We start from the raw sequence: 12,995 nt of genomic DNA, 5'->3' as shown, positions 1-12,995 counted from the left end.
CTTGATTCAAGCAGCTTTGCTGCACAAGTTTGTGCCTCCACCCCTTGCTGGGGACTGGGCTGGGGACATCTGGCACTGCAGTTACCAGCATCTGAGGGTTTTCTGCAGCAACCGTGTGTAAGCAGTGAGAACAGTGCCTGTCTCTGACAGCATCACCCCCTCGCCCCCCACAGGGCAGCTCAGTCGGGTTTCATCTCTCTGCTTACTCAGGGTGGAACATGCAGGTCCTTTCTGGGACCAGGGGCCTCTCCAGCAGCTCCCAGGATGCAGAGCTGTGGTGGCACAAGCTGAGCTGCTGCGTGTGCTCCTGGGCGATGGCTGATCCCGCTTGATTTCAGCACTGATCCGTCATCCCCCTGCTGCAGAGTATAGGCTCGTGGGAGGTCTATTAATGGGTAAGAAGAAACAAGGCTAGGGATTAATTTAGCTCTGAGGATTTGTAGCTGAAGCTGTTTCATGACATGCCTGGCCAGCAGAGGGATTAAAAAGCTTTTGTTTGCAGAACAGAAGGGAAACTTGCGGCTCATCACCACAGGGGCTGGTTCCTGCCCACGGCCCCGGCTCCCTGCTGTTCTCCCTGCCTTGGGACCAAAACCGGTCCTGATGGGTGGATACATACTGGCTTTGCTGTGTGTTCCCTGAAGATCACCTGGCGATCCTGCACCCTTTTGCAGCAGTGTCCCTTGGTTTGTGTACGCTGCATTCAGTCTCTGCTCCTGCATCAGCCCAGGTCCAGTATCCCAGCGCAAGGGAACCGATGCAGGGACAGGGCTGAGCCGTGCACTGCACGGCAGGGACGTGGCTGCCGTGCTGCGAGGCTTTCACAGGCCTCACAAGGCACCTTGATGGGTTCCTCTGTGCTTTTTTTGCTGGGAGTTGTGCCCAGCTGGGTGCTTGCTGCTTCTGGTACACCCCTGCAGTGTTGGGGCTCTGTTCTGGGGCACGACGATCTGGTTTGGCTTGATGAGGGCCCCTGGCAGCAACCTGTCCCCAGGAGCCCTCCAGCCCCTTGCGTGGGGCTGCCCCCCTGCAGGCTGCAGCCCAAGGTCTGCTGGGGGCACCCATAAGCTCCCTGCCCTGGGAATGGTCACTGTCACCTCTCTGCCAGCTCAGCAGCCGTTGGGGCTCAGGAGGGCGGCCCTGGCTCACCCCACCTTGGCATGGGGGGAAAAGTGGGGTGAGTGTTCAGCTGCCCCTGCCCGGCTGCCACCTCTCCGTCCCACCAGTCCCTCGTCCCAGTGTGGGGGTCAGCCCACCCAGCCTGGCCTTGGCTGCTCCCAGCAATGGCCTTGCTGTCCACCAGGTGAGCCCACAGCCCTGAGCAACAGGCTGGTTCTTGCTCTGCTCAGGTAGGAACAGGAGCTGGTCTAGGGCCATTTGCTCCCAGTGTGGGAAGGGGCGAGGACTTGGGTGTGCTGCTCTCTGTCTTCTGCTCTGGCACCCATCACAAGCAGCACACAGTCCTCAGTGCGATGGTGCCTGCGCCTGGGGACACGGAGGGAATAACACATCTTTCCTGCTCCACCAGAAGGGCTGCCTGGAGTTCTAGCTGCCCGGGTGCCAGCTGCCTGGGGCTGTGGGGGGAATCAGTGCCAGAGAAGAGAGGGCTGCGCCAGTCCAGTGCGCCTGGGCACTGCCTGTCCCGTTCCAGCGCAAGGGCTGGGCAGGGGTGACACTCAGCCCAGCCCGGTGCACCCCAGCCCCTGCTGCGGGGATGCCCTGGCCGCTGAGCCCGGCTATGGGCTGATCAGTGCCCAGGACCAGAGTGGGTGGACACCTGGTCCAGGACCCACCTCCTTCCCCCACGCTTGCACCTTCACTTGGTGCTGCCATCAGTTGTGGGATAAGGCACCTCTGCACACCCACACAGGAGCTCAAGGAGACCCAGCGGGAGGGGAGCCCAAGTAACACCCAGGGTCTGTTAGGCTCTCACAGACCCAACCACCAGCCTGGAGGAGCACATGGGCACAGGGGCAGGCAGGAACCCAACCCAAGGACGCTGGAGGCACAGAGAGCTGTGCGGGGCCTTTTCCCAGGGCTGGCCCTACAGAGCCACAGCCCCGTCCCAGGGCTGACCCACGGCAGCTCTCCAGATCGCCTTTTGGAAGACAGGGTTGATGTCTGGCGGTGAAAGGCTGGAGCAGGGACAAGCTGTTTGGAATTACACAGGAATTGCTATGGGATGTCTAGTGGAGGACCCTAAGGCAGAGCTGTAGGTGATTTTGGGAGGAACAACTGTGAAAAAATAGTGATGTAAGGGGATGAAAGGACCGTTTGGTCCAGCTGGTCAGTACATTTGTTCAGCACCCGATCAGCAGAGTGTGTCCAGTCTTACTAAATTCCACTTAAACTGTCCTGGGCGAGGACTCTGCACTGAGCTGCATGTCTGTGCGCAGGGTGTGAGGGGACCAGCTCAGATGTGGCAGTGACCACGGAACTGCGGCACAGGCTCAGCAGCCAAGAAGCTGGAGCAACCGGTGAGCGGGTGAGGCAGCCTGGGAGCCGGGGGCAGCGGGCGAAGGGCCAGCCCAGAGTGTGACAGTGGCCGCGTGTCCACCAGGGGAGAGCACAGGGGTGTCAGCAATGGGACCTGCAAACTCCTGCCTGGCTCCAGGATCCCCAGGAGCTGGAAGGAAGAGACAGGGCTGGTGCACTGCGAGCACGAAGCACAGGGTGGCACTGGCCCTCCACAGGCTCACTGCTGCGCTGGGGCTCCGCCAGGCCCGTGTGCAAGGAGGGAACCAAGGCCTGTCCCTGCTGAGACAGAACAAGTGACCACCCGCATAAGCCCAGAGGTGCCAGTGATGGGCTGTGCCCGCCTCCCTGCTGCAGCTTCACCAGCCCGCTCCAGCAGAACAATGCAGCGAGCCTCCCCAGCGGCCAGGAGCACGGGGGCTCTTTCTGGAGGGCAAGGGCTACAGCTGCTTTAAAGTGAAGCAGAATTCCCTGAAGGGCCCCCCACCCCAAATCCCACCACCGCCTCCTTTCTCCATCAAACCCACACAGGCAGAGCAGCTGCTGTGAGACACCGAGGCGGCAGGCACACGAGCTCAGGCCTCGCGGACGAGTTTTATTGAAACTGCTGGAGAATGGAGCTCGTGCAGCTGGGCAGCAGTGAGCAGCGCGCAGGCCGAGCTGCCCAAAACCACCCAGAGGGTGCTGGGGAGGCCTGGGGGGAACCGCACAGCTACTGCGCCCTTCGGGCCATCAGCATTTCCCGGATGTTATCTTCTGCTTCCTTCACGCTCCGCTCCAGGTACGACTTCTTCTGCTGCAAGGCAGAAATCCCAGAGGAGAGTTAAGGTCCACCCTGGTGCTGACAGCACGTGCTGGGCCGCTGGGGCCGGTGCAGAGCTGCCAGCAGCCTGCTGGGGATACGCGCGGCCCTGCGAGGTTCCCAAGGGAGGACAGCGGTTACTCATTTCCAGAGGCATCCTGGAAGGGTTAAATATTAACACTGGGCAACGTTTAACACAGACTTCAAATTTTGTTCCCTCTGAAACTTCTCCTTGGAACTACCAGGGTTATTGCAACAGCAGAGCTACAAAAAGTGGGGTACATTAACCACAGAGCGGCAGGAAAATGAAATCAGGTCCTGTAACACTGGGAACCTAGAGAGGAATTAACATGCTACGGCCTCCTTACAGAGACAACAGCAAAATCCTTTTGCACTTGGGTGAAAAGGGCTCTTCTTCTCAGCTGAGCCAGTGTTCTAAATCCTCCTTTCCATCAGAAATTCCCTGGCATCATCACCACATACACACGGTGGTGGCTCCTTAAACAGCTTTAATTAGGCTGCGCTTGGCAGGGCAGCAGCCCAAAGCTGTGCATCCCAAGATAGGAATTCTGCATGCAGCATTTTTTCCTTCTAGTCTGGGTGCTCCTAGGTGACTGAAAAAATCAGTGCTTGGCTCTTTTGACTATTTTCTCTGGGTTTCCAAACAACAGACACAACAGTCTCTAGTGGACGCCAGAGCAGCAGAAGGCGTTGCTGTGTGAGCGCAGGCAGCCCTCAGCACTGGACACAGCCTTCCTGAGGGACAGCACAGCTCCAAATGCCTTTTGCTGTGGGCTGGGGGCACCCCTAGGGAGCCACAGGCAGAGGAGCATGGCAGGAATGACCTCCAGAGCCCACCAAGCCCAAGGACAGCTAAGGGGGACAGTGCAGGTCCTTGGCACTGCTCAGCTGGGCAGCGGGGCTGGAGGAAAAAGACACCAAGCTGGGAGGAGTGGTGACACTGGAAGCTGTGCTGCCATCAGAGACCTGGACAGGCTGGAGAGCTGGGCGGGGAAAAATGTAATGAAACAGAACAAGGGCAAGTGTAGAGTCTTGAATCTAGGTAGGAACAACCCCAGGTTCCAGTATAAGTTGGGGAATGACCTATTAGAGAGCAGCGTAGGGGAAAGGGACCTGGGGGTCCTGGTGGACAACAGGGTGACCATGAGCCAGCACTGGGCCCTTGTGGCCAGGAAGGCCAATGGTACCTGGGGTGGGTTAGAACGGGGTGGTCAGTAGGTCAGAGAGGTTCTCCTGCCCCTCTGCTCTGCCCTGGGGAGACCACACCTGGAATATTGTGTCCAGCTGTGGCCCCTCAGTTCCAGCAGGACAGGGAACTGCTGGAGAGAGTCCAGCGCAGCCACCAAGATGCTGAAGGGAGTGGAGCATCTCCCGTGTGAGGAAAGGCTGAGGGAGCTGGGGCTCTGGAGCTGGACAAGAGGAGACTGAGGGGGGACTCATTCATGGGGATCAATATGGAAAGGGGGAGTGTCAGGAGGATGGAGCCAGGCTCTTCTGGTGACAACCAGTGACAGGACAAGGGGCAATGGGTTCAAACTGGAACACAAGAGAACTCCACTTAAATATGAGAAGAAACTTGGGGGTGAGGGTGGCAGAGCCTGGCCCAGGCTGCCCAGGGGGGTTGTGGAGTCTCCTTCTGTGCAGACATTCCAACCCGCCTGGACACCTTCCTGTGTAACCTCATCTGGGTGTTCCTGCTCCATGGGGGGATTGCACTGCATGAGCTTTCCAGGGCCCTTCCAAACCCTGACATTCTGGGATTCTGTGAAAATGCTGCTCTGCGCTGCTCCCCCAGCTGCAGAAGGCTGGAGCAGAACAGCACCCATGGGTGCAGCCTGCAGCAGAAATACCCCCTGGCCTGTGCCAACAGCACCCTATTGCTATGGGGGGCAGGCAGAGGGGGCTTCTGTGTGGGCCAGAGGACACTGCCCCTGCCAGGTGGTGCTCCCTTGCCAGCCTCCCCTGCCGGGACCCACAACTGAAGGAAAATCCACCCGCACACAGGACAGTCCTGCTGCCATCACTCCCCATCCATCGGCTCACAGCAGACCTGCAGTGACACTTGTGCACACTCAGCTGAAATGCCCGTGCCATGAGGACATCTCTTCTCGCCTCACTGCTAAGTACTAAAGGGCTTTTGTCTAAACAGTAAAGGTTGCTAGCGACAGCTAGGGCCGTGGGTACACCAAAGGGTTCCTTGTCCCTCTCACGCGGTCCCTCTTGCTTACAAGAGCTGCTTTTCAGGAAACCACCAGGAAAGGAGGCGCAGCGGGGGTTCCCACTGCCGGCAACTTGCTGACGCACGAGCAGCACTCCTGCCACCGCCACCCCTTCTCACGCTGCCCGGACCGACGCCGGGGGATGTCACATCTAAGGAACCAATCTGAAGGCTGCACGAGGAGACAGGTCACATAAAACCTGTGTATGCCTGAGCTCCTCCTCACTCTGTTGAATTCCGTGTGTTCATTTATTACTAAAGCATTTTTTAATGCAATTAATTTATGAAATGGTTCTGGCTCCCCGCCCCTGACAGTGAGGGACCCTGAGCACTAACGTGGCCTGATGCAGCGCAGGTGCATTCACGGCTGCCACAGCCCATGCACAGGGCTGCTGCATGGCAGAGGGACATGGTTTAATGCCATTTCTTAAGCACCACCTGCAGCCCCAGGCAGCTGAGGATTCAGGGAAATTGTATTTCCTTCAATCACTCTCCTTGGTCATGTAGCTTCTGGGGCAAGAGGATCTGGGCTGGTCCTGATGCTTTTACCCCTTCCTTCCACAAGTCAGCTCCAGGGAGACCGATTTCCAAGCTTAAGGAGCATCCCTTGAGCATCACGGGAAACCTGCAGCTGGGGGCTGCAAACTTCTGAGCTCTCCTGCAGGCACAGCAGCTGGCTCTCACTCCAAATAACAGCCCGGAGCAAGGGGGGGCGAGGAGCAGATGGTCACTGCATTTTCTGAGACAGTGTACGTCTCTGAGGAGCTGTGGCTTCAGTTTTGCTTTGGTAACCACAGGAGAAAGAGCAGGAGGTTGCGTGCAAACCCCTCCTCACCGCTATTACTGGGGTCTAGACAGGAAACTCCGTCTGTCCCTGGTCGCCTTCCCGGGGAGCAGCGCGGTGAGCAAGCGGGCTGACACGCACGGCCCAGCCACGCCAGCTCCGCCTGAGATCTGCGCAGCTCTGAGCTCTCGCCGGAGGCTGCGCTGCTCCAGCCACGAGTGCCGGGCCGGCGGGCCCTGCTCCCTGCGGCCCGAGCACCACCGCAGCCACCAACTCACGTGTCCACGATGGCCTGCAGCCCTAGATAACCCCACGTCCTCTGACCCCGCGTTCTGGCTGCTAGGTTTTACATCATCACCCAGTTAGCTGCATATATTTTCCTGTGAAGGTGTGTTCGCTGCTTCAAGTGTTAATTCTCTGTTGGCTGTGCCAAGGCAAGTGCAGCTAGCAGGGAATTTCCAGTGCAATGCCAGAACTGTACTGCTGGTTTTGGTCCCTCAGGAAAGCAAAGGTGCTGCTCTCCACAGCATCTGATGTTACTTCCACACCAGTAACTCCAGTCAGGAGCCCAACAGGACAAGGCAGCACACTGTCCCTGCACAGCAAGCCACACAACCTACAAGCTGTAGATCGAGAGCCCCAACCTGCTCCCCACGCCAGCAGTGTTGTACACGGCCCCCGCCCACCCACCCACCAGTTCCTGGCCAGACAAGGTGGTTACTCAAACCAGCAAGAGATACCATGGCCTGAGTCATGGACTCTCAGGGCAGGACTGAGAAAGGAGACTTGCTCTGGGAAGGTGACAGGGTAAAGGTGACACAGAAAAGCGTGATCTCCCAGCGCACAATCAGGACCACGCTCTGCAGGGAGGACGGGCAGTGCCACGGGGTGCTGGGGTCGCCCCAGCAGCTGCATGGAGAGCGTGGCCAGGCAGGAAGGGGAACACACAGACAGCGCAGCGGGAAGGGACTGTTCTGTCAGCAGCTGGGGCAAGTTCAGCCTCATGGTTCATGGCCACCACATCCACTTGCTAGATATTTATTTACCACACTGCAAAACACACTTTGAGTGTCACAGAATCCCAGAATGTCAGGGGTTGAAGGGCCCTGGAAAGCTCATCCAGTGCAATCCCCCCATGGAGCAGGAACACCCAGATGAGGTTACACAGGAAGGTGTCCAGGCGGGTTGGAATGTCTGCACAGAAGGAGACTCCACAACCCCCTGGGCAGCCTGGGCCAGGCTCTGCCACCCTCACCGGGAACAAGTTTCTTCTCAAATTTAAGTGGAACCTCCTGTGTTCCAGTTTGCACCCATTGCCCCTTGTCCTATCTCTGGTTGTCACCAAGAAGAGCCTGGCTCCATCCTCCTGACACTCACCCTTTATATATCTGTAAACATGAATGAGTCCCCCCTCAGTCTCCTCTTGTCCAGCTCCAGAGCCCCAGCTCCCTCAGCCTTTCCTCACACGGGAGATGCTCCACTCCCTTCAGCATCTTGGTGGCTGTGCTGGACTCTCTCCAGCAGTTCCCTGTCCTGCTGGAACTGAGGGGCCACAACTGGACACAATATTCCAGGTGTGGTCTCCCCAGGGCAGAGCAGAGGGGCAGGAGAACCTCTCTGACCTACTGACCACCCCCTTCTAACCCACCCCAGGTACCATTGGCCTTCCTGGCCACAAGGGCCCAGTGCTGGCTCATGGTCACCCTGCTGTCCCCATGACCCCCAGGTCCCTTTCCCCTACGCTGCTCTCTAATAGGTCATTCCCCAACTGATACTGGAGTTGAAACATAAGAGGCACAGCTTGTGAACACTCGCTTGGCCAGGGCAGTGCGTGCACCCCTCCTGCAGCCACCCCACAGCTTTGGGAAACGCCACTTTGTTTGCACGACCCATGCACAGTAACTCTCACGCAGGGAGGAATGACCCAAGGTTCTAAGAAGCCTCTCCATCACAGACAGGAGGAAGGGGAGACGGGGGACACCTCAGAGGTGGCTGAAGAAATGTGGGAAGGCAGCAGGATTTGCTGGTACAGAGCTCCAGGCAGGCAAGACGCTTCACATGTGCTCAGATCAAGGCAGCTGTCCTGCTCCAGCACAGGACGAGCTCTTGCGCCCTCACTTGTTCCCACCACGCTACAGGTTGAGAAATAAATGGGAAAAAGCCCCAAACAAGTAATTGTGGTTGGTTTTGCTTTCACATTCAATGAGCAAAGTTCTATGAAAACATCATGAAAATTCTGAGACCTAAAGCAGACTATTTTGCTGTTGGGTATTATGACCAAGGACTCCCCACATTTCTAAGGGTAAACCTGTTTTAATTCTTACTTTTCTCATCTATTTTCATGTGCTTCTAAAACTAACCTCAATATTTGATGTTATCTTGTAGAAAAAAAGTAATACAGCGGTTCTCATCCAACCCCTTATTTGTGGTGACAGCCTCCCTGTACCCACACAGGAAGGGCACTGACATCTGCACTGGGACACAAGACAAACACACGGATACTGCAACAGGCTAGCGAGGTCTGGATCACATCCAGAACAGCTGATAGGGTGAAAAACTGCAGAAGATGCCCCCAAAAAGCCAGTGCTGTCAAGGTCTCCCAGCCCGTAGTTCTATAATTCTTTTAAACTAATCCTGCTGCCAACAGCCACCTTCGCCAGCCAGCAAGGGCTGCAGGACAACCCACAGCCCCGATGATCTGTCTGAACTAGCCCAAAAGGAAATGTCCTGACCTAAATCTGCTTTCCGGAAGCCGGTTTGCCATGCTAATGGCTGCCTGGCACCAAGACAGATGGCAACAAGTGATGGCCACAAACTCTTCTTTGGGCAGCAGAGCCAACCCCACCAGCTGGACGTCCCAGCACTCCTGGGGCTCTGAAGTTGGGCTCTGAGGTTCTCCTGCACCTGACCACAGATGGTGCCACCAAGCCTGGCCCTTTCTCTCCCCCCCCAGTTGCCCCATCGTTTCTCCTGTATACAAAGCACAAGCTCTGGGAAGCAGCAGCTTGATGAGCCCCAGCCAGGGGCTATGTAGAGCAGCCACCCCCTTACCGTGCACGCTTCTTACTGGTGAACACAGAGCCTGTGCCCCGGCACTGCTGGTTACGGCAAATCAACACCACAAACGCTCACCCAAGCACTGTCCCTTACCACGTCTCTCCCTTGTACTTCACTCCCTGTCATGAGCAAAACTTGTGCCCTGACCCGCTCCGCACTATTTGGTTTTGGCAGCAGCTGCGGAAATACTAGATTTAATGCAAATACAATTACAGTTCACACCCCGAAAAAGAAAAGGGGTTATGGTTAAGAGAGGTGGCCTGTGGCCTCTTGACACGGCGGGAAGCCACCTCATCCTCAAGCCTTCCACCTCCAGTCCCGCCGCATCACAGAGCCAGTGAGACCGGTGCTTTGCTGGAGAAGCACGATGACGCACCCAGACCTCACATTCCTGGCAGATTAAAGAGCCGGCATCGCAGATTCCACAGCAAGAAAAAAAACTATTAATCAGCTCCTCTCAGACGGGCTTTCGATGATCAGAGCAACATACTTCCCCCAGCACTGTGACTCAGACGCATTTGCCTTCAGAGAGAGCCTGGCAGCCAGACCCAGGTGTCCCAGAGCCTGTCGGGGTGGCAGTTCAGCCCGGTGTTGCGCAGGGTGCACGTGTAGCCCAAAGAGCCAGAACCGCACTTCTGCTCTCAGCAGGACACCAATACACAGCAGCCACAGCTTATTCACGCTGCATTACGCCTTGCACTCACAGGTGAATTTCCCATTTCAAGTAGCGGTTTCTCATTCAACATCTACTCCTTTTGCTCTTCAAATTCCACTTCTCCCTCTTCACCTCAGCAAGAGAAAAAGAGCTTCAACCCCTGACCTGAAAACATAAATATGCTTAAACCCAAACAAAAATGTTTCCATGGAAATTTAAGGATCTGGTATTGGAACATGCCTTCTCATTTCAACTTTTTTTTTTGAAAAAACAAAGAACTACAAACTGTTTTTCTACAAACTGGTTTTACATCCAGCTTGTGAGGACAAAGCAGGCTGGCAGATTCCCTGGCACAGAAAACCACCTGCCCCGCAGTGCGCAACGTGCTTGGCTACCAGCCACCACATGCTGGCATCCCACTACTTGCGCTTAGAAGGTTTTCGTCGAGGAACGCTGCGGAGTCTTCAGGCATGACCCAGTGCCTCAAATAGGAGACCTGATACAGCTCATCTTGTGACACTGTCTCAATAAATCTGCTAGCCAAGAGTTTCTGTATCTCCCCAAGTTAACCCAGGTCATTTTTGGCATTCCTCAAAGGCTCTGTGTGCGCACCCTTTGGGAAAGTGATCAGCAGAACCTGAGACAGAGCTGGGAGCACACACTTGTCTGGGGAAGGATCTTCCCCGAGAGGAAAGCAGAAGGGTGAGCTGCTCCTTGCTCCCAAGGCCAACACCCCTGTTTTGGCGGCTGGAATTGCCCGAACCCCCTTGCTGGAGAACAGCACATGAAGCCGTCATCACACACATCGTGGGCAAGGAAAACAGTTTGGTCAGCCTGAGATCACAGGCAATGATGCGCCTAGGGCGTGCGCTCTGTTTAACAGGATTCCACTCGGAACCCATCAGGGGGAAGGAGGTGACCTGCTGAACAGCCCACGGCTGCCGCTGCTTCGGGAGAACAGCAGTGGGCAGCCCCACGCCCTAAGGAGTCCACCCAGCACCCGTCCTCACCCAGGGCAACACTGTGGCACACACGCACACATCGGGAATTACCACACTACAGCAACCACCAAATATTTAGATACACTTCAAGACTTCCCAAGCAGAGTTACTGCTCTCAGGAAGTTGCCCAGAGTTTGCTCAAGAGTGAGTGAACTGCAATAGGAAGGGAGCCCAGCTGGTTTCTGACGACAGCTGCTTACAGAAGCATGATGATACCATTTACCTAAGAGAAGTGATGATTCAGATCCCCGGGTTTTCCCTTAGCCATTCTTTCCAGAAGGTAACGGGGGCTCTTGGTCAGTTCAAAACCATCTGGATTAGAGTGAAGAAAGACATCAAGCATACAAGTGCACTTGCCAACTCAGGAGGATCTTTAGAAGCATCTTCCTAAAGAACTGCTGGTGCCAATCCACTTCAATCATACATCCATCCTACCTAGGACACAACCAGCGGTGCCTCCCCATCATTATCACAGCACCCTGACACTCTGAGAAAGCCAATTTGGAAAAGCACCTGCTGCTTGCACACTTGGTACCAAGGGAGGCTATTTTCAAGAGAAGAAAGGGCAATGTAGATGCTGAACATGATGTTAACTACTAAAGAATCAAACCTGCTGGGAGCCTTTCAGTAGGTGGCAGCAGAAATATATTATCAACTCAGTGGATTCCTTTACAGACACCCCTTCTTGGCAAAATTATCCACTTAGAGTGGTTTTCGGAGGCACGTTGCTTCAGGTCAGATGCTGCACCCTATACAGACTTTGGACAGTAGAGGCAGGTCAAACACAGATGCTGGGGAGGGGAAACTCACCCAGATTCCAAAACCCCCTATGTTTTGCTTTGGCGGAAGTTTCCCGCACCAAAGCGCCTCTTGCAAAATGTGCTAAGTTCCCTAATTCAGTGCTTTGGTTTCTACGGCCCTGCAGAGCCAGTACAGCTCATCAGAACACCTTCTAGCAACGTGGCTTTTGCAAAGCCATCCCACACCTTTCCACTCTCACAGTCCTGGCCAAATGAGGCCATTTTAAAAGAAAAAATTTCAGACTCAACAAATCAGCAATAAAACCATGATGTAAACTCCCAGCTAACCAGCATCCCCCTTAATTCGGCTGCCTGGCAGGCAGAAAGCAGCCACATCCCCGCTGGGAACACATTACGGAGGGAGGGAGCGGCCGTGACAGCCGCCCCGCATACCTGGCGAGCAAGGTGCGGCTTTACAAAGCTGACTCAGGGCTGGGTCAGGTCTACACGCAGGAGCACGCTTTCCAAATAATCGTTTCCTGTTCTCCCCAGGCCAGATGGAGGAGATGGGGCAGGAGGAAGGTTTATCGGGCACGGATAATCCCCCTCCCAGAGCTGCTCGGCATAAAGGGCAGCAACAAGCGAGCGCATAGGGCCGGTGACTAAGGCAAGGACAGCGGCACTGGGTTGGTGACTAACCATTACTCATGCAAGGAGGAATTTGGAGAGGGACCCGCGTCCAGCTCGGCTCTCTGCTTTGGATAGTTCCGCAGCCATAAGCACAAAAGAGAGCTTTGTCATTTTATACCAGGGTCTGATTCACTGTCAAAGACTGATTTATCTACCAACTTTGTGTTTAAATGATTTCAGTGTAATCATAAGAGCAGCTTAATGCTAATCAGAGGAAACAAGCAATGTTTTCAGACCCAGACAACTAAATGTAGGCTCCCAGATGGACAAAATCATTTAGATGCAGCAGTAGTGTTTTTTTAATTAACACATAATGTATATCACTTTCACCTGGATTACAAGGGAATGTGAGCAATGTTTGCTTGAAAAGCTTTTTCAAATTAGTTTTTTTTAATTGGAGGAATCCTCCCCCTCAAAAGATCTCAACACAAGTTCAGGGGTACATTTATTTTGAAAGCATCTCTATAACTAGATCATAGAGGATTTAAAAGGAAGCAACCAACACGCATGTTAATTATTCTCCGTTTCTTTTTAAATCTACAATTATCCACC

At 55.0% G+C, this 12,995-nt stretch overlaps 1 protein-coding gene across 3 annotated transcripts in view; it reads right to left on the bottom strand.

The window, feature by feature from the left end:
• Window positions 1-3,050: 3,050 nt before the first annotated feature.
• The window catches only part of PFDN1 (prefoldin subunit 1), a 30,872-nt gene continuing 20,927 nt past the window's right edge, over window positions 3,051-12,995 (bottom strand). The window contains exon 4 of one of the 3 annotated variants that reach the window (XM_065030208.1): window positions 3,051-3,386. In XM_065030208.1, the coding sequence (XP_064886280.1) occupies window positions 3,225-3,386 (162 nt within the window). In that variant the 3' untranslated portion in view covers window positions 3,051-3,224. The other 2 variants (XM_005503544.3, XM_065030207.1) reach the window with 2 other exon arrangements.

Source organism: Columba livia, chromosome 14 (assembly GCF_036013475.1).
Source record: "Columba livia isolate bColLiv1 breed racing homer chromosome 14, bColLiv1.pat.W.v2, whole genome shotgun sequence".
NCBI lineage: Eukaryota > Metazoa > Chordata > Aves > Columbiformes > Columbidae > Columba > Columba livia.
Note: the sequence above shows the minus strand (reverse complement) of the source record. Positions and strands in the feature narration are given on the sequence as shown.